We start from the raw sequence: 21838 nt of genomic DNA on the forward strand, positions 1-21838 counted from the left end.
AACAGAGAAAGAGAAGCCGTAAGGGTAGCAAAGGTGTAGCTTCCCAGGAAGATGGGAGCTGATCAAAATCTAACTTTGCTTTCCTTGTGCTGTATCTGGGCCAGGCCCAGAGAACGGTCACCCTGAGTGACTCTCTGTGAACAGGGCATTTGGTCTCTGCAGGCTTGCCATCCCCATGTGCCTCTAACATCCTCATGCTTAATAGCGTCCTTGAAGTGTGCCTGTTCTTCTTACATAAGTGTGCTTCCTTTGGCTAATCAGACAGAAGTTGTTAAGCATCTCTGGAGAGTATGAGAAAAGCTATTACAATATCAAAAAAAAAAAAAAAAAAAAACTCCTTTTCCAGGCAGATTCACAAGGAAGTGCCTGAGAGGCAACTTTCCCCATTGACTGCCAGCATAAAAGAACTAATCATTGAAATGCTGGGTGGTGAATTGGTGGACTTGGTGAATGGATAATGTTTCCTCTAAGATCCCGGGCCCCAGAAGTTATTAAAGGATGAGGCTGGACACTTCTTGATGAGGTCCCTTAATCTCTAAGAGACCTTCAGTATTCACTTCATAACGGGAGACACAACATTTAATCTAATGGAGGCAGTAAATATTTTGCAGAAAACATATGGCATGATTTCCAGAACATTTTAACCAACTGTCTTATAAAGATTAAAAAAAACAAAACAAACGGGATTTGTTTTCTTCAGGTCAGCAATTCTTTATTTTGGGGAGAGGCTGTGGAAGGAGGAGAGGGTAACGGATACAAGCTATAACTCAGGAAGGTGATACAAGGAAGGTCGGGCAGGACAGAATGATGTGTGAGATCATGTTAGAAATATCACCAGATTCCTTAGGGAGTTGTAAAGGTGCCTTAATTCTTGTCCTTGCCAAACATCCTATAATAGTATGACAAGATTTTATTTATGATCACTGTCAAATTGGACTCTGGGTAGGCCACAGGTGTGGAATGTCAGTCATGGCTCTTACAATCATCAGAATGGCTCTCGTTAGGTCATTAAGGAAAGGAAAGGATTCAAGATGAGGCCCTCCAAAGAAATTGTCATTTTCTTCAGGCTGGAGAGGCATCTGTTTGCTTTTATTAGGCACCTAGTTGGTTTTGTATTGAAAGAGCCATGTATTTGTGCCTGAAAGAAGGGAAGGAAAGAAATATCCCATTTTAAAATCAAGCTTCCCTGATGAATTGGGTACTTTACTTATGAAGTCAAAGCTTTTGTCGCCTAATTTTTTAGTCTTTTAATAGAGAATACTTCACACAGATTAAACCTTGAAAGGAAATAATTACCAAATATGTAAATAGACGTTTCTATACACTAATATCTGCACCTAACTATATTTGCCTTTATGGCTATTACGTGTATTAAACTAAATACACATTAAATATTTATAGTCAATCTTCTATTTTTTTGACGCATAAATGAACATTCTCCACCAGAACCAGTCATGTCTGTGAGAAAGCAGATACTTTAGGTAGAAATCCACTGGAATATACATATCTGAAGACTTAGTCCCACTCTCAAGAAACCAGAACATTTGTTTTAATCTGTTTAATCTAATTATTTTATTATAGCTTCCTACAATAGGCCTCATGTTTGACCATCAATCACATGAACTCACATTATACATAAAATATTAAGATTAGATAGATTCTGATTGGACATTCATCTTTAAAATAAATGCTAGTAACCCTTAGTTAGAAAATAAGGAGAAAAAATAAATTTTTACTAATGAGGTTACAGTCCAAATATAACATGAGATAAAAATGTCAAGCTAAAAATGGGAAGTCTTAATCTTTAAATACTGCTAAAAAAAAGTTAAGTAACACAACAGAAACTTACTAAAATACTTTAAAAAGCTGTTGTAAATGAAAGTGAGTGATTTGTCCTGAAGAGATAATCCAGATAGTTGGTTTCCAATTCTGTCATTAGAATGCTTTTTCAACAATGAGATTTCAAATAAGAAACCTGTAATAATGTAGATCCATAGGAACACGGTGAATGTTGATAATATCAATGTGAGAAGGCAATATCTGGAGCTTTTAAAACATCTTTTGTCCAATGGTTGGGGTTTCAAAATGGATAGAAGAATAACATCTATCATTTTAGAGGTTTTCTGAAAGAAACCAAGGTTCCTTTTAAGTTCTTGCTTCTTGGAGATGCCTAAAGGGAGACTATTGTTGAAGTAAAATACAACACTCAAATATAACTAGCTGAATAGGAGACAAAGAGGCCTCTATAGTTGAATCCTAATTAGAGGACATTTTGTTCTACTTCAAGCCCTATCCTCCATTCTAGCTTTAACCTTCTCCTTAGATCCACTTTAAAAGGCAAAGGTCTGCTTAGGAATAATGAACTTTCATGGATCAAGGTTCCGTTATTTTCATTTTATGGAAAGATCTGGATTCAATTCTGAAATGCCATCCGGGCTCTGTGGGTCTTTGGGAACTCCACGTGTTTTGCTAAACAGTAGCTTTTCGAGCAAAACGGTTGAACAATGTGGCCCTAGGACATATTTTAAGAACACTCATGCCTGGTTACCATTTAAGAATTCACCAGACAAAAATGATTACCAGGTCACTGCCAGCTACAATTCTTACATTTCAACATTTTAAATAATTTATATGAAAGGCAAAGAAAATAAATGTCACTTTTTTGGTTTTCAATCAAACTAGCAGTTCACATATTAGGACCTATTACTTTCCAAAAGTCACACAGTCCCTACAAAAGTTTGCCACACAACTTATCACCAAAAGTATTTCCAGTCTACATGTGTTTACATATCAAAGAAAGCTTAATTAATCAGAGGAAATCTAGCACAAATGTATGTTATAGCCTAAATAATTTAGTTTCTGGCTAAATGAAGATCTACTTCAGATTATGATATTTTAAAACAAAAATGAATCACCCAAGAAATAATCACTTATGGGTAAACTATCATTTTAATGTCATTAATCGTTCTTGTTTTTGAGTAAATAGTATATTAACAACTAAAAGAGTTTCGGAGCAACTTGTTGTAAATTGTGTTTTTTAGATTTACCAGAAAATTTTGATATGAATTATTGAAATACCCACTTCCGCATATAAAAACTAGGTGTCTTTGATATATTGTTTAAATATGCAAATATGTTAACAATAAAGGAGATACAAGCTCATGTAATGAGATTACTTCCATTATTTTTAAGTTACTTTAAATATTTGTTGGGGAAAACTTGTTAGCAGTGGATCATTGCTCTAGGACAACTCAATGACCACCCAATTGTCTGTGTGTTCCAGCCAAATTCTCTACACTAACATGAGAAAGGGCACAATGATCTTTCTGGGATCAGGGGTGTATTAGTCTGTTCTCACTCTGCTAATAAAGATATAACCAAGACTGGGTAATTTATAAAGGAAAGAGGTTTAATGGACTCACAGTTCCACATGGCCTCACAATCATGGCAGAAGAGCAAGGGATGTCTTACATGGTGGCAGGCAAGAGAGAGCTTGTGCAGGGAAACTCCCCTTTATAAACCATCAGATCTCATGAGACTTATTCACTATCATGAGAACAGCACAGGAAAGACCTCCCAGCAGGTCCCTCCCATGACACATGGGAATTATGGGAGCTACAATTCAATATGAGATTTGGATGGGGACACTGCCAAACCATATCATGGGGTTTGTCACTGGCCTGGATGGAACATCCTTGTCAAGATGCACACACACACACACACACACTTAAAGAGAGAGAGACAGACAAAAGAAAGAGAGAGAGGGAGAGCGCATGGTTTATAATGAGGGATTGGACCAGGTGATTTTTTGGAAGCTGAGAAGTCCCACCATCTGCCATCTGCCAGCTGAAGGTGTAATTCCAGTCCAACCTCAAAGGCCTGAGAAGCAGAAAAGCCCATGATGTAAATCCTAGTCTGAGTTCAAAGGTCCACGAACCAGGAAGGCTGATGAGAAAGGGCAGGAGAGGACGATGTCGCAACTCAAGTAGAGTGTGCAGATTTACACTTTCTCCACTTTCTGTTCTATTCTGGCCCTCAGGAGACTGGATGATGCCCACCTACAGTGGGAGGGCTATCTTCCTTATTCAGTCTATGGATGCAAATGCAAATCTCTTCCAGAAACACCCTCACAGGCACAATAAGAAATAAAACCGTACCGCTTGTCTGGGGCATCCTTTAGCCCAGTCAAGTTGACACATAAAATTAATCATCTGCCGGGCACGGTGGCTCATGCCTGTAATCCCAGCACTTTGGGAGGCCTAGGCGGGCGGATCACGAGGTCAGGAGACCGAGACCATTCTGGCTAACACAGTGAAACCCCGTCTCTACTAAAAATTAGCCGGACGTGGTGGTGGGCGCCTGTAGTCCTAGCCACTCGGGAGGCTGAGGCAGGAGAGTGGTGTGAACCTGGGAGGCAGAGCTTGCCGAGAGCAGAGATCGCACCAGTGCACTCCAGCCTGGGCGACAGACTCTGTCTCAAAAAAAAAAAAAAAAAAAATTAATCATTATACTGGCTCATTCAAATGAACAAACTGCTTATTCAAAAAAATAAAATTGTACCTCAACTCCTGCCCTCAAATTAAAGGCCAATGCTATGGTTTGGCTAAGGAAATATCATGCATTTTAAAACCCTAATCATACCTCTAGCCCATTGCTGAAAGGGCATCTACCAATAAAAGTATCTCCAAATGATCTGTTCCTTGAGTTGGTACTCATCTTTATCAGTCATTTAGAGGTTTCCTTTCCACAGCTATGGTCCTTTTTGGAGCCAGCTGCTGTCATCAAGGGAGAGAGAGTGCTGGCTGCTGACTTGTGGGTGGCCAGACGCTTCTGATACTCTGCTAGCCTTGGGCTCCTGGCCCTCTTGCTTGAAACTTGTCCTCAGCCCCTGCAGACAGACGCTCTGGGGCTTGACTGCTCCATTTCTGGACTTCCTTGCCTTCCTCTGCCCCTGGGAGTCTCTGTCATCTTCACTTTCCTTTACTTGCCAGGCTTCTTCTCCCCTGTGGCTGCTCCCGGGTCCCAACTTTCCAGAGTTTTTACCTGCTTCCTGGTGTGCCCAAACTATCTAGTTGAATTTAAGTTTTGTTTCTGAAAAACCCAAGTCTGCAAAATCACATTAAGAACTGATAGTGAGAGTTCTTTCATTTAAATTCTTTCCTAAACAAAACAACCTGCCTTGTTGTTAGGGGTGCTGTCAGCTTAAATATGTAAATGTCCTTCGCCTTTCTTGATTTTTAAGGTTTGTTTTCAGAAAAACAGGAATTGCAACTGGATGGCAAAATGCACATTTCAGCAATACATACAAATTCACATTTATTCCTACACTGGCTATAGAGAATACTCTGTTCTCCAATGTCTATAAACAGGGCCTGGCTCATAGTTCTAATTAATTAACTTTATTAACTTAGAGCTGAAAGGAGGTGGCAACTTAAGGAAATAAAAAGCAATAGACCTTGCCCGACTAGTTCCATATAACTGCTTTTTAACTGAAGGTAAAAGAACAGTCACTTACTTATTACATGTAATAAAGCAAAATAGATGCTTAGACAGACTGCATAGCACAGTCTATTCTCAGCTTATCCACAGAATGTTTTCAAAAAAAGAGAGATAAAAGAAAGCATTTTTTTTCATTTAGTGCAAGTAGCAAGTTTATTTCCTTTGATATAGAATTAACGAGTAATGATGCCCAAATGAGGTAATATTACATTTGCTTAGGAAAACTTTCCTTGAAACACTTATTTAGATCTTTGTTAAAGTTATTGATTGTCAGATCAGAGAAATTGCAATCCCAAGTTTATTCATAAAATAAAAAAAGTTGTTACTTTGGAAATTTCAAAATGGCAATTTTATCTCAGAGTCGTAATTACAAGGGGAAAAATACTCTCTTAGCCAAGATCAAGAATTTCGGCAGCACTGCAATTCTGTTTACATCCACGTTACACAAAAGCACATGCATTTGGCAAAGAGAGTGCATACATTCTTATTGCATCATTTTTCGTTATGTGCTCAATTGCCTTATGGTCCCCTAGAGGGTCTACTTAACATGAATTCAACAATGATGATAATGGGGTCACCAATCATTTCCTTACATATATAGCCCTGATGTATTCAATTACATGTTTTTGATGTTGTGCTGGTAGTATATAGATCCCAATTAAGGAGAAACTTGGGCCTATATAAACAATATATATGGAATATACATGGATATGTAAAGACTTGAGGTTGATGACCTGACATCCATTAATGTTAAAAATAGTAAAGTAAAAATTCCAGTGGCTTAGAAAGATGGTATTTTCTTAAGGACACACTGCTGAACACATGGCCACCTACCTGCTCTCTAAAGCAATATGTATAATTTAACCACCAAATAAAGAACTGAGGAATACCAGGAGACCAAAAAAAAAAAAAAAAAGGATTAAAGCCCAGTACAATCTTGAATAAACCAAAACCTCCAGTACATAGAAAAAGCATTGCAATCATATATTTAGCTTTATTTTTCTAATATATATCATAATTTAAAACTATATAAAGTCACTTACATAAAAGCAATTTTTTCAAGTGTTATAGTTTAGAGCATGGCTTTATATTTGGCTTAATCATTTTTTTTAAAAACCAGTTTAACTTATAAAGCTCGTAATCTTGCCAGCAGGGCTTCAACTTCGGGAACGGATTCATTTTTAGAAAAAGAGCCAAGAAGTTCCGTTTCCTTTTTTCTGTTGCTTTCTACATTACACGCTTCCTTCTTCTCAGCTGCCTTGATCCTCCCAGTAGACGTATGAGTGTCTAGATTATAATTAAGCTCCTTGGCGACTGGAGTCCTTGTTGAGTTGCAATTGATATTGTAGTGTGAACGTGACCCTTCTGTCAACTGCACTTTCTGATTTTCTACAGTAAGGAAAAAAGAAACATAAAACTTATCACCATGATAACCAAGGACTGTGCACGTTATGAAACACATTTAAAATAATTATTCTCAATAAATAAGTAGTCTTCTTAGATAGACTAAACAAAGAAACAGTCAACAGAGTAAGACAGGTTTAAAATAATCACACAGGGGTTTAAGAATAAACTAAAATATAACAGCCAACCATTTCATTAGCACTAATGCCCATTTCCTTCTTCCTTTATGCCTGACATGCCTGTCACGTGGTTATTATCAGGGCCTGGTCCCATATTTCTTTCAGGTCTCTGTTCAAACACCACCTAAAAAGAGAGGCCTTCCCTAGCCACCCATCTAAAATAGCATTTGCCCTTTGCATTGCTCTATCCTTCCCCGTCATGTTTTCCTTCACAGGACACATGATGGCTGGACACACAATATATTTGCTCACTTGTCCATTGTCTGTCTTACTAGAATGTGTGCTCCAAGACAGTAGGGACATTATTTTAAATACTGCTATAACTTCAGGGCCTAAAATGGCCCTGGTGCAAAGTAGGTCCTCAATAAATATTTGTTGGATAAATAAATTATTTCCACACTCTGTGACACAAGATAAACATTAGCTTGAATAATAATGAGATTAATTTCCTTTTTGAATGAAATCAAGAAGGAAAGTTTCTAATAAGAATTTAAAAAGTCGATTATTTTCCTTTAAAGAAACAATGAACTTGGCAAGCAAATAATTAAAACTTCCTAGCAAACCAGAATGTTATATGTAATTGTCAAGTATATACACATCTATACATACATGCATGTACATATATACATACACACATACATTCTTTTATTGGTAAGTGATGGTAATGATGACTTTTAAAAAACAGACACCCTCAATATTCATGTAACCTTGAATGGGGCTTGAAAATGGCTTCAACAAACCTGACATGACATTTAAAGTTTTTTGGTTATTCTCTGAGAGATGTTCCATTGTCCCAATAGTAATGACTTTGGAGCACAAGCAGTCACTCATAACAGTGTGTTTTATGTGAGTGCTGAAAATTCCAACTGAAAACAGCTTGTACATTAAAAGGTAGCTGCTGAAGATATTTACTGCACTGTCATTTTCTGACCAGAGGCTTCCAGTGATGGATGAGGATTTTACACACTTTCTTGGACAATCTCAACAAATTTTAGAAGTATGATCACCTTTTAGCTGCTGGAAGAAAATAAATACACTTTGTCTTTCATCTTCTATATCAGGTGGGCAACTGTTACTCAAAAATCAAAATCTAATAGAGCAGTGATTTTCTCTTAAAGGAGTGTATGCTCTGTAGCTTATAATGTACATATTGTGTTTGCTGGAAAGAGCACGGTAGATGTGGTATTCCTGCAGTTCCTATGACCACATCCTTTTCTTTTTTAGCTCCCACACTTCTGTCCCAAAGAATGCTTGAAAACTGCATTTGTAGCTAAATGTAGAATGTTGGCCAGCTTACTGCTCCTTCCCCAAAATGTTCCTATCTTTGCTTATTTGATTTCCTGCAAACCACTCCATCATGATGGTATCTCCAACAAACCAGTTTATTCTGCTATTGGACAACTCTAGTTAAAAGTCTAATGGCAAAGAAGAGATTAAATTAGCCAAAATATGGGTATGGAATATGAAATGTGTGTGTGCGTGTGTGCGTGTGTCCATGTATGCACTCCAAGAAAGCAGGGACATTGTTTTAAATATTGCTATAGCTTTAGTGCCTAGACCGTCCTTGGTGCAAAGTAGGTGCTCAATAAATATGTGTTGGGTAAAGAAATTATTTCCACACTCTGTGACACAAGATAAACATTAGTTTGAATAGTAACGACATTAATTTCTTTCTTGAATGAAACCAAGAAGGAAAGTTTCTAATCAGAATTTTTAGTCAGTGGTTTTCCTTCAGAGAAATAATGAACTTGGTAGGCAAATTATTAAAACTATATATATACACATATATATATGTATGTATACACACACACACACACAAAACACATACATACATACCATCTTATGAATAGCCTGTATTTTGTTGCACTTCAAACATTACCACCCTCAGCATATAGATTGAGGGGTAAAATCAAAAGGAGGTTAAGTCATTTGCTTAGACTTAGTTACTGAGTAAATCGGTGGTAGACGCCAAATGCTGTCTCTAGAGATACTGAGGCTGTCTTCAAGAAATCTGAAAACCTTTTTGCCAAAGGAAAGTGCTAAGTAATTCAAAGCTAAGTTTCATAATAATGGTGTCCTGTACTTATACTTCAAAATGCCTTCTAACACACTGAATTCTCGCAACAGCTTTGTAAAGCAGATAGTACACCTATGTAAACTACCTTAACACAGTATATCCAAGGTCACACATATCCTCCATTTCTTTCCTTGTCTCACTTAGATTCATGACTACGAACTTCAAAAGCATGACCTTTAACCCACTACAATTCCCTAGTCCATTCACTCTTCCATTCTCCCAGACAACTGCTCCACACCTTCTCCACTCTTTGAAACTTCCAATATGTCCTCCCTCTCATTTAACTCACTCATAGAGGTGATCAGAAGAGAGCTCCTGCACGTGCCTCACCCCTTCCCCAACACCTATTATCTGCCTACTGCACACACATACATCCGCCCCTCCTGTTAGGATGAATCAACCTTCCGAGCTCCCCTCTGAGGACAGCCCTCAAGGTGAGTGACGGATGTGACTTTTGCTTGGATGTGACTTTTGCTTGTCTATTCAAGGACATCCCTCTGGCTGCTTTGCCCTCTCTCTGCTGCATTGTAAAGGTTTCTTTCTCCAGGTGCTCATTCCCCTCAGCAGAGAAGCTCTAATAATCATAAATTTATGAGGTGGGGGGAATCTCTATTTGTCTCCACATCCTGCTCCAGCTATCTAAATTCTTGGCTCCCTTTATAGTAAAATACCTTGAAAGAATTGCCCATACTTACTCTCTTAATTCCTCGCTCCCTATTTTTCTCTTGAACCCACTCCAATCATGCTTTCGACCCTTTACTCTTCTGAAACAGTTCTTGTCAAGGTCGCTAATGAACATGCATGCTGCCAAAAACAAGGATTGCATATCTATTTTGAATGTCTTAGTACTCCTTGATCTATACCAGATCCAAGGATGAAATGCCTAGCATTGCCTGGATTTTTCTTTTAGCGTTTGGTCTTTGAACTTCTTTGGAGACAAAGGTAAATAATAATGGATGGGCCAAGGCAGGCAAAAGCATTTCTATCCTTTTGAGAAAACTCAAAATAGCTGTGGGCTTGCTTTAGGGACAAAATGATAAGAGAAAAACTAAGATGGTATTTATCTCCTCTGTGGTTTCAGGTGAGGAATCTTTCATGAGAAGTAACAGACAAGACAGTGTAAAAAGGAAAGAGGCCATTCCTGAGACCACTGAAGAAATAAAAAAGAAAAGTGCACAAGAGTTTTTTAAAAGATGTTTATAGCTTACTTAGAAATTCCTAGATAACAACTCTTCATTCCCAGCCCTCACATTAGCTCTCAGCACCCCAACAGCCCCCATTCTGGTCCTCACCTTCTTTTTGGTTTGTCTCCAGACATGGGAGACCAAAACTGTAGAAATGAGCAAGTCAGATCTTAAACTGCAAAGCAGATAAATGAAGCTGGACAGGAGGAGTTGCCTATCCCACTATAATTAGAGATAGTGCAGGTAGAGGAAGTGCTCAAGCTGGAAGTTCACTTTTTTTTTTTTTTTTTTTTGAGACAGTCTTGCTCTGTCGCCCAGGCTGGAGTGCAGTGGCGCGATCTCGGCTCACTGCAAGCTCCACCTCCCGGGTTCACGCCATTGTCTTCCCTCAGCCTCCCGAATAGCTGGGACTACAGGTGCCCGCCACCACGCCCGGCTAATTTTTTTGCATTTTTATTAAAGACGGGGTTTCACTGTGTTAGCCAGGATGGTCTCGATCTCCTGACCTCGTGATCCGCCCGCCTTGGCCTCCCAAAAGTGCTGGGATTTCAGGTGTGAGCTACTGCACCCAGCCGGAAGTTCACTTTTTTAAAGCCTGGCAACAAAGCCAGGCTGGGGATAAGCTATCTACCCGCCTCAGCGTCACAAAGTGCTGGGATTACAGGTGTGAGCCACTGTGCCTGCTGACCCCAGAAGTTCACTCTTATATAGAAATCTTATTATAATGTGTCAAGGCCAGGTGTCTTTTGTTATCACCATTATTTTAAAGTTTGTTATTGGTGGCTTTGTGTGGGCTGGAGACCTAAATTCCATGCAAAAACATGCACTTAGTTTCTAAATGGTTGACTTTCAAACAACAGAGTGATCCCACAACCTTGTAAATTGGAGAAAACTCTATACTCTACCAGGTGCTCAGAGGCACAAATAAATTGTAATTTGAGGCAGGTAGGCCAATTCTTTTCATATGAAGTTAGACAGTTACAAATGCAAGATGATACCTAGGACATATGGACTCAATGAAAGGTAAGGCTGGGGTATCAATAAAAAGACAAGCGTTTCTATTTCTCAACTCAACTCTTCACCATACACACTTTTAAATGGAAACTAAAAATATTAAGGCAAAGTGGGATGATTAATTCTTCAAGGCGAGGAGTTTATTATTTTACAAATTGAATCCTAGGCCTTTTTTTTCTGTTTAAGATATTACAATTGATCTCTATGTACAATATATCTAGGACTACTGCCAATATTCAGGGCCACTGTTGATTGTAGTACTGATAGGCAAAGAACCAGCTGCTATTCTTAGTACCAATTCAGTAAGAAAATGCAATCCACACATCTTGTATTTGTGTTTCTGTGGAAATAAACACGATGAGAATACATGCTATTTTCCTTTAAGATAGGAATATTTACTCATTTCAATTTAATTCTTCATAGGATTCTTACTATAAGAATTGAATCTAGAGACCCACCACAGCTTTTTCTTTGAAACTGAACTAAAAGTTGAACGTTGTTGGAGAGCTGAATGCCTCTTAAATACTGATACCCACTGGACTTAAAAATGAGAATAAAGGCCTTAAACTACATCTAGTGTTGGGTCCCACATGATCTTTGGCAGAGTATAGATTTGGATGACAAAGAAAGCATAAAAAAACTCATTCATCCTGTGCTAATATTTCCACTGTTTCTTGAGAAACACAAAAGACACAGGAAACTGGGAAAGTTGCTGACAAAAGAATTATGTATATATATGTGAATATATGCAACTTGGCATCTAAATGAGGAAATATTTCAGCCAACAGTTGTTATGCTTCTTGAGCTAAGAAGGCAAGGCTAACTAAGGCCCTGGCGGACGGCCCTTGGGGAAGACTTCTCTGCTGCAGGAAATATCAGTTATGGTTCAGAAAGAGGCATTATTCCTTTGAAGTTAGTATTGATCCCCCCTCACATTGTGGTTCTAATGGGCACTGGCTTCTTAGGAGTGCCAACTCTCAGATGAAGTATAAAATTGAGCTCCTGTCTCTTGTGGTCAATGGTGAGTTGTGGCAGCCTTGACAGGAGGAAGAATGTAGAACTCTGGTGTCCTAAATTGACTACATCTATTCAGTGTTCCTGAAATTTGGTCTCTCCTCGCAATTCTTTACCTTTTGCTTTTAACTATTACTTTGACCTACTAAGTAGCTGTTTTGTTTCACCCCAGCAATGGCTTTACTTTGGTGAAAGAAAAAGAATCACTCATAAATATAATTTTAAAGCACCACTGGGTCTACATGATAGTAAAGTGTGTGACAAATATATGTTTTTAATCTATGCAATAACGGAAGTTAGTGGTGGCCGCCAGCAGCCCATATCCCTGTGGTTTTCCTTATTGCTGATTTACTGATGCTATTAATAATTGTCTTCCTTTGGTTTCATTTCGCTGTTTATCTTATGTATTGAAAATATATAAAAATAATTCAAAGAGCAAAAGGTCATTTTGCATGTAGTTAAAATCTTTTAGGGGTGCCAGAAACTCTTATTAAAACAAATTATGTAAAAACAAACAACTAAACAAAACAATACTCCCCCTATCTAAACACAGTATGCAAAGCAGAATATAATGATATCTTTGAATAGAGGAGACAACTGATGAAGAACTTTATTTGCAGAAACTATTATATAAACTTCTATTCATTCTTGTTCTGTATCACTATCCTTTAAATAAAATTCAAAGACAGTACTGCCATTTCACAGTTTCCTATGCTGAGTTTTTCTAATTGAGTGTAGGGCTACAAGGAAGCTCAAGATGACGCAGGCTCTGTGCACACAACACCCAGGATAGGTTCAGCCTCTAAAGAGAACAGTAACGTAAACTCTTCTGTTTGACTGCTTACCTTCCTGATTTGTAATATGCTACCTGAGTTGGATACTCTTTTCCATATCTGCTTTCCTCTTTTTCACCTCTCCCCTCAATTCTTAGCAATTCTAATTTGGCTTTCATCCATACCTCTCTATTGAAATTGCTCCTTACAATATTACCCAAAGCATCGAAATTCCTAAACTCAATTGCATTTACTCATGCCTCTTTTTTCTCTCACATTTGCAACACTTTGGAATGTGTGTAATAAAGAATTCATCTGGTCTTTGTCCCAGTCCCTGGGAGGTGGCCTCTAAAGCCTTGGAATTTTGTATTCATGTTGGGCCCCTCAGATGAATAGTTTGAAACCCTAAACTGATAGTTTTTGCTAATGAGGTAACTCATGGTGGGCCCCTCGATAGTTTATAGTAATGAATGACTCAGGATGGGGGTTAACCAAGCCAGAAAGACCAATCATGTGATTAGAGGGTTGGGGTTTTGAGCCAAATGATTATCAGCCTGATTTCTGAGTGAGAGATGGGTACGGGAGCTTGAGCTCAATCATGTGGCTGATGATTCAACTAATTGTGCCTAAGTAACAAAGCCGCAGTGCAAACTCAAGACACTGATGTTCAGGTGAGTTTTCTGGTTGGTAATCCTCTGTGCATCCTTACACATCAATGTGCAGGGAGGCTGATGCGTCCCTAAGGACAATAGGGGCTTCAGGTGTCTCTCCTTTGGCTGTTTCTGATTTGTATTCTTTTGCTATAATAAAGCTGTAACAGGAAGTATAGTACTTTCCTGAATTCTGTCATTCTAGCAAATTATTGAATTTGAGAGGGTAGTAGGAAGCACTGAATTTGTAGCCAAGTGAGGGTAACCTAGGGACCTCAAATTTGCAGCTGGTACTGAAGTGAAGGCAATCTTTTAGAGGACTGTGACCTGTGAAATCTGGCTTAACTTCAACTAGCTGGTGTTAGAAGTCAATGTAGAATGTTATTTGTGACTTTGAACATTATTATGGCATAATATCGATATGATCATATTACCTTTATATATGGCTATTCTATAGCTTGCAAACACTTTCCCCATATATCCACTCATGTGATTCTTATAACAGCCCTGTGAGATAGGTAATATGGGTATATTTAGTATATTTACCTTGTTTGACATAAAATTGAGAAAGCAGACATAACTTTCAGGCAGAGCCAGAGACAGAACTAAGTCCTCAGACTCCTGGTTAACATGCTCTATCATGATATTGCCCTTGACTGTGCTTACTCTTCTACTTTTCGATGATTCATTTTAAATCTTCTTTGGTAATCTGTGCTACCTTCCCAACCTCTACCAAACAATCATAACCTCAACGTGGCCATTTCTCACAGTTACATCTTTGGCCCTCTTTTCTGCCCTTTCTACCTTCTCTCCATCACGATCTCACAGCTTCAACCATTTCCTCTAGGAAGAGGACTCACATCTGCATTTCCAGCCCTGACAACAGAGCTCCAATACCGTATCCACCATGGCCTCCCTAAACATTCCTACATATGCCCTACTACTACTTCAAATAACACATTCTCAAACCACACTTTCATGCTCTTCATACTAACAGACTGAAACCAACCATGGCATCTGTTTATCAGTCATGCTACCTGTTATTGACAGCTGTCTCAGACTACTATGCACTTGTGGTCACCTGGAGGTGGCTTGGCAGATATTAAATAAATATTTCTAAAGTGTGTAATGGCTTGTAAGCTAATAGATACCAGGTCAGAAGTAATTTGATCAGTTGATCTGGTGGTTCATAAGGGAAAGGGTAGAGAAATAATACAGGGATATGGTTTGACAGTATACTTATTAAACACATACTACATACCTGATAAAACTTTTACATGCTATCTTTTTTCATTTTGTTTTTAGAGACAGGGTCTTGCTCTGTCGCTTGCTCAGGCTGGAATGCGGTGGTGCCATGATAGCTCATTGTAGCCTTGAACTCCTGGACTCAAGGTATCCTCGTCTTGGCCTTCGGAGTAGCTAGGTCTACAGGCACGTATCACCATGCCTGGCTAACTTAAACATTTAAAAAATCGAGACGGGGTCTTGCTATGTTGCTCAGGCTCACCTAGAACTCCTAGTCCCAAGTGATTTTCCTGCCTCAGTTTCCCAAAGTGCTGGAGTTACAGGTGTGAGCCACTGTGCCTAGCCTTTACATGCTATTTTTAATTTTTCTTTTTTTTTGGAGATGGAGTCTTGCTCTGTCGCCCAGGCTGGAGTGCAGTGGCACGATCTCGGCTCACTGCAAGCTCCGCCTCCCGGGTTCATGCCATTCTCCTGCCTCAGCCTCCTGAGTAGCTGGGACTATAGGCGCCCGCCACCATGCCCGGCTAATTTTTTGTATTTTTAGTAGAGATGTGGTTTCACCGTGTTAGCCAGGATGGTCTCGATTTCCTGAGCTCGTGATCCACCCGCCTTGGTCTATTTTAAAATTTTTACAACAATCCCAAAGTGCAGGAATCAACAAGCCCATTTTATAGATAAGGAAGTTGAGGTTTAGAGAAGTCCATGAACTGCCAAGGCCACACAGGCTTTGCTATTTGCCTCTGGCAAATTCAGTCCAAATCGTTGGCCCTCATGGTTCTGGGGGCACATGATTAGGCCATGGCAAATAGACATGTTGTGAAATGGAAAAAGCACTTCCCAAGGATGAAGAGGCTGGGGAGAGGTAGATTCCGAGTGCTAATAACTTGCGAGCTGTATTAGAAACTAACTAGCTAACTATTTTTAAATACTTTAGGACTAGAACATATTTCTGAAGCCATTTCTAAGTCTCATCACATAGTGTGCTTTTAAGTATATTTCCTTATTTCTTATACTTCTTCAACATTTATTAGACATTTCGAATGTACAGGTATTTCTTCTGAATAACTTATGCTATTTCTGTTTCATTTCATTTTGATTCACAGAATCATGTAATGTAGAATCAAATGGAAAGACCCCTTGTTACTTGGTGGAACCACCTAGCCAATGCTCGAATTACATTTAGTTAGCATCCTATCAAGTAGCTATCCAGACTCAGTTTGAAGACCTCGAGTCATTTCCTCACAATCTCATCAGGCAATATATTCTACCTTTGGTCAGCTCTAATAATTACATGTTTTACCTTAGATTTATCCAGTGTTTGTTTCCTTGAAATCTTAGGCACTGGCTCTGTTGATTTTTTCCATTAGGTCTGTATTAAATCCAATTCCTCTTCCACCCACCAGCCCTTCAAATATTTGAAGACAGATATTATATTCTCTCAATCTTTTCTTCTCCAAGCCAAACAGCTATAGTTTCTTCAACTGTTCCTTCAGTGATCATGAGTTGAAATTATGGTTAAGTCAGTTCATTAGTTAATTCAGTGAGGGTTTAGCCCACCATGCCAGGTGCTAAGTTTTTGAAACATTTAAGATCCTGTCATTTCTATAATGAACATGCAAAACAATATTCACTTAGTCGTTCAAAATTCTGGGGAAAAGCTAAAGCCAACTAGGGTGTGCAGTGCTGTAAAACAATACAATTATATGTTCATAGACTCCTAAAAAATTTCCATGTAGACTTAATACTTCAGGTTGATATGCATTTAATAAGAATCTGCTTAAAATAATGTTTTTATTCATTAGAGAATTCAATCCTGGGATACATTTGTGTTTATAACTGTTTTATAACAAAATAATTTTATGTATGACTATATACATAGAAATGTTCCTTTACTTCTCCCTGGCCTATTACTACATATATACTACATTAGCCATATCTAAACATATAAATATGTTCAAGTAGTAAGAAATCTAATTCATATCCATCTAATTGTGACCTAACTTGCTAGAACATAAGCTCTATGAAGGCAGGTATCTTGTTTTATTCACTGGTGTATTTCCAAGCCCTAGCACAGTGCCCATCTCATAACAAGTTCTTGATAATTTATTTCCTGAGTGACTAAACCTAAGCATGGCATGATTTTATTACCTTGCTTCACTTAATGTTTTAAACTAAACCTTAAAAAAAAAAAGGAAACACTTTGGAGTAATATTACCCAGATACAGCTAATGACATATCATTTTGCTTTATTGTACATTTTTTTGTGATTTTGGGTCCCTTGAGGACTCAACATTGAGACTAGAACAGTACTGTCCAATAGAAATTTAATGAGAATCACAAAAATGGGCTATACGTGCAAGGTAAAAATTTCTAGAAGCCACATTAAACATTGAAAAAAAAAGGTGAAATTAGTTTTAATAATATATTTTATTTAATCCAATATCAAATATTATCACTTTGACATATATATAGCAAAAATATATTAATGATATCTTTGGCATTTTTTTGTACTAAGCCTTCAAAATCAAATGTGTATTTCATACTTACAGCAGATCTCTATTTAGACCAGCCACATTTCAGGAGCTTAAGAGCCACACCTGGCTATTGTCTACTGTATTGGACAGCACAGATCTAGAACCTGGAGTTTTTCACAGTGCTATTACCTATACATTATTTATTTAGAGTTGAATATGTATATATTATAAACAAGTGAAAATGAATTGTTCCAATATTTAGCATTTTATTGTGATTTTGTTTCATATAAAGAGGAAGGAGCAGTTATATATTTCTAGGTAAGTTGGATTTAGGTAGCTTCTGTGAATGGCAAAATAGACAAAGGCTAAAGATTAAAAATATACTCACAAAATCTGAATGCTAATAATGCAAGCCTACTGTTGCTACTGTCTATGTTTTGGCATCTGTTTATCCAGCCATCTAGGCATGGGGAGACTGGGTTACCGTTCAGAGACTCTTCTACTTTTGCTTACTAGTTCTGTACATGTTTTAGTAAATCCATGAAAATTAGGAGGATCTAACTTATTAAATCTAATTCTCCTTCCTTTCAAAATGAGAGTGACCTTTATGCTATTCTCCTATTCATATTGGATCAGGACCTATGTGGGGGTTAGGTTCACAGTGTTGCCATTATTAGAAGCTGACAGACTGGCCTTTTTTTATTGTTCTATTCATAGCACAGCAGCATTATCTTGTACTAGATTGATGGTACCAAGCTTCATTATGAAATCTGAAACTATTTCTAAAATTTTAGTTTCATGTATTTCTAGAAAATGAGTGAAAAAAAGAAATCTGGCATAAGTCATAGGCATTACCTTAAAGAGAGTACTCAGGCTAGTACACTACTGCCTCCTACTGTCAGTTTGAGGAAAGTGAGAGAGCCCTACTCATCCTTATTTCTATTTACAGGTTTACAGACAAGTGGCTTTCTTCCTTCAAAGGACAATTTTGTGCAGATAACCTAGGAAGAAATATTGATGTTCTCTGAATTTCCCTGAATTCTTCCCTTGCTTAGACTGCTAGATCTGTGAAAAAAAATCCAGCAAACACCGTGAGCATGGATCTTTTTCCATTCCAAAAAAGAAATTGGTTTTAAAGGTAATTCAGAAAACATCTGTTCGTTTAAATTCTATTTCACATTATTTTGTTGTTAAATTTTTCATTTTTCTCTTCTTCCCACTTTCCCTACAGGACCTCACATCACATCTCTAAGAAAAAGAAAGAGAAACAAAAAATCTATATTATTTTTAAATCTTTTAGCAGCCTTCTCCTAAATAAAAATATTAACAAGTATGACATGAGTTAATATAGCAGGAAACATAACAATTCATTAAATACAGCTAAATGTTTAAAAGCTGTAAGTTATCTAAAATATGAAGGGAGTACATGACTACATGACAACTCAGGATAAATAGAAACTACTTATTTCTATAACTAGCATATTTGGATCAATGATTTGGGTGCTGGTTGTAGAGTCCTCTGCAATCAAACTGCAGTTTCAATTCTGATGGTTTTTGCCGAGTCAAAGAATATGAACCTTTATTTTAAAGATGAGATTTTTGATCAGCAAAATAAGTCAAGCAAAGAGGACCTTTCTCAGAAGCTGCTCCCTTTTAATGAGGAAAATAGTAAAAGGAATAGGTCAATGTCACTTCAGTTATTTTTTTGCAAATAAAACACCAAAGTTTGATTCCTATGAAACCCCAGGCTGCACTGAGGTCTCTGTAAAATTGGTTTCTGTAAACAACTCATTTTTAACACAGCATTGGCAGAGCTTGTGCTTCCTGAGACTGTGGACACACCATCAGATTGGGCCACACAATCCCCCTCTTTCCGTTTACTGCTGTAGATTCTTGCCTCAGGCTTCTCTTGTCAGCAGGGACTGTTTCCTCAAAGACCTGCTTCCAGTCTGTCTTCTCGGGGTTTTGGGCTTTGGGCTTTGGAGCACCTCCTGTCTCTATGGTAACACAAAACACAATGACTAGAAATGTACCATAGAGAGGGCAGAAAAGAAAGAAATTAGAGTATAGTACTCCTGGTAAGCTAAAGAAGGTTCTGACAGCAGGAAAATGGACAAGGAGGACAAGATACAGTAACTGTTAGTTGTTCCATTTCACATACATCCTCTTAAAAGAGCTATAAGTGTTAGCACAGAAGCCTTAAAGTATGTGGAACTTCATAATCCATGTGGTATTTGAAATTAAAAAAATATTGGAGACCCATATTGGCCATAAATACTTGGCAATTCATTAAGTTACTGAGAGAAATAAGAATTCTCGGTGGAGACACAATGCACAAAAAGAATAAATTACATCAAGTATTACGGTATGGTTTATGTTAAAGACAAAGAAAAATATGTTACTATCACATGGCAGAATGTTCTCTTTTTTATTTTTCAACTCTAAATACAAATTTTCCTACTTTTTTTCAATCTGGGGCATCATAGTAAATGTAGCATCTGTTAGTTCAGTGGTTCAAAATAATCAGAAAGTTTATGTCCTCAAACTGTTGGTCAGTTCCATTTGGTTTCTTGGTCACAAGCAGCACCCTGAACTCAGAAGTGTTGTTTCAAAAACATGGTGGAGTATATGAGGAAGAGTAATGCTGTCAATTTAAACCCCAAAATATTTAAGAAACACACACACCTACACATTAGGAAAGATATATTATTCATATAGATATCTAATAAAAACATACATTGTCATACATATGTATTCTATCAGGATTTTAAAAATATTTCATGCAAGCCTATGACGTGTTGTTGAATATCAGTGTTGAGAGCTTGTTATGAACTTTAGAATGCCTATTAAAAAAAATGCTGTAGAGATTGCTTGGCTGCTGGGCCTCAGGGCAGAATCTGCTGACACATTGCAAGCATTTAAACTCATAGATTAACGAAGTTGGTTCTGACCTCTGTTCCTTGAGGTAGTTAGTACCCCAACAATTAGACCAGCAGAACTTCAGGGATGCTAATCACACACTTACTTGCAGAACCCTGTTATTAGGATCTAAGAAGACTTCTTTCCTTAGTCTTTTTTTTTTTTTTAACTCAATCAATGAAAATGCAGCTATAAGCTATAGCCACTAGAGGTCAGACGGCTACACCTGTCACCAATCATTAAATTTGATGGGGCATTATAGTTCCCTGAATAACTTTTGGTGACTTAAAAAATATAGAACAGAGTACATTCATTTACAACTATTATGGTAAAATAATAATATGTTTACTAATTAATTATTCTATTTCTAAAGGTCTTAGATTTTGCAATGGTACTACTTTTCTCTATTGGCTTTCATTTTATTTGGAAGGGGAAGGAAAACATTGCAATAATGGAATCTAGAAACCTTTGCAATTGATGGAATCTCATGATACGAAAAGACCGCTGTCTGGAGTAGAACACGGAAGCAATGTGTTCTGTAGTTTTACCAAACACATTTGGTAGTGCAACTCTTACGAACCTTCCGATCTGAATCATTTTATCTAATCTAATCTCTTGCCTTTTTTCTCCTGGTATATACAAATCTTATTGTACCTAGTTATAGCTTTACTTATTAAAGATTATTATAATGGGGGGTGTTACTCCTTGTCTTTCCAATGAGGTTTATTATGTGGCATATCACACATACTTTGTTAAAAAAACAACAAAATGCCGGGCTCAGCGGCTCATGCCTGTAATCCCAACATTTTCTTTGGGAGGCAGAGATGGTAGGATTGCTTGAGCCCAGGACTTTAAGATCAGCCTGGGCAATATAGTAAGACTCCGTCTCTACAAAAAATTAAGAGAAATAATTAGCCAGGGCATGGTGGCACACACCTGTAGTCCTAGCTACTTGGAAGGCTGAGGTGGGAGGATCACTCAAGCCTGGGAGGTTGAGGCTGCAGTGAGCCATGACTGCACCACTGCACTCCAGTCTGGGCAACAGAGTGAGAGCCTCTCTCAAAAACAAAAAGATTAAAAAAAATTTTCAACTATAACACAATCCACAAATAAGGAACTCAAATTTAGTTATAACAAAATTATGTTCACTTTCTCACCAACTTATTAATAAAATAACTGTTTAAAGTTTTTTTTTTGCCATTTCAGGCTAGATTTTACAAGACTCATTATAAAAACAATACTAGTATGTTAGAGCACTTACTAAGTGCCAGGTTTGCACAAAGTGCTTTACAAAAATCATCATGTAGCCTAAGAAAGTATAATTTTTATACTCTCCAATTCACAATGAGGAAGGAGGCTTTGTGGGATTAAGAAACCTGTTCTAGTTCAGAGGCAAGTTAGGGTGG

General features: G+C 37.7%; 1 protein-coding gene across 2 annotated transcripts in view; it reads right to left on the reverse strand.

The window, feature by feature from the left end:
• Positions 1-5629: 5629 nt before the first annotated feature.
• Positions 5630-21838, reverse strand: part of DIAPH3 (diaphanous related formin 3) — a 489712-nt gene continuing 473503 nt past the window's right edge. For both annotated transcript variants that reach the window (XM_003825324.5, XM_055096829.2), the window contains one exon: positions 5630-6888. In XM_003825324.5, the coding sequence (XP_003825372.4) occupies positions 6626-6888 (263 nt within the window). In that variant the 3' untranslated portion in view covers positions 5630-6625. The remainder of the gene's footprint in view (positions 6889-21838) is intronic.

Source organism: Pan paniscus, chromosome 14 (assembly GCF_029289425.2).
Source record: "Pan paniscus chromosome 14, NHGRI_mPanPan1-v2.0_pri, whole genome shotgun sequence".
In the NCBI taxonomy this organism is placed as follows: domain Eukaryota; kingdom Metazoa; phylum Chordata; class Mammalia; order Primates; family Hominidae; genus Pan; species Pan paniscus.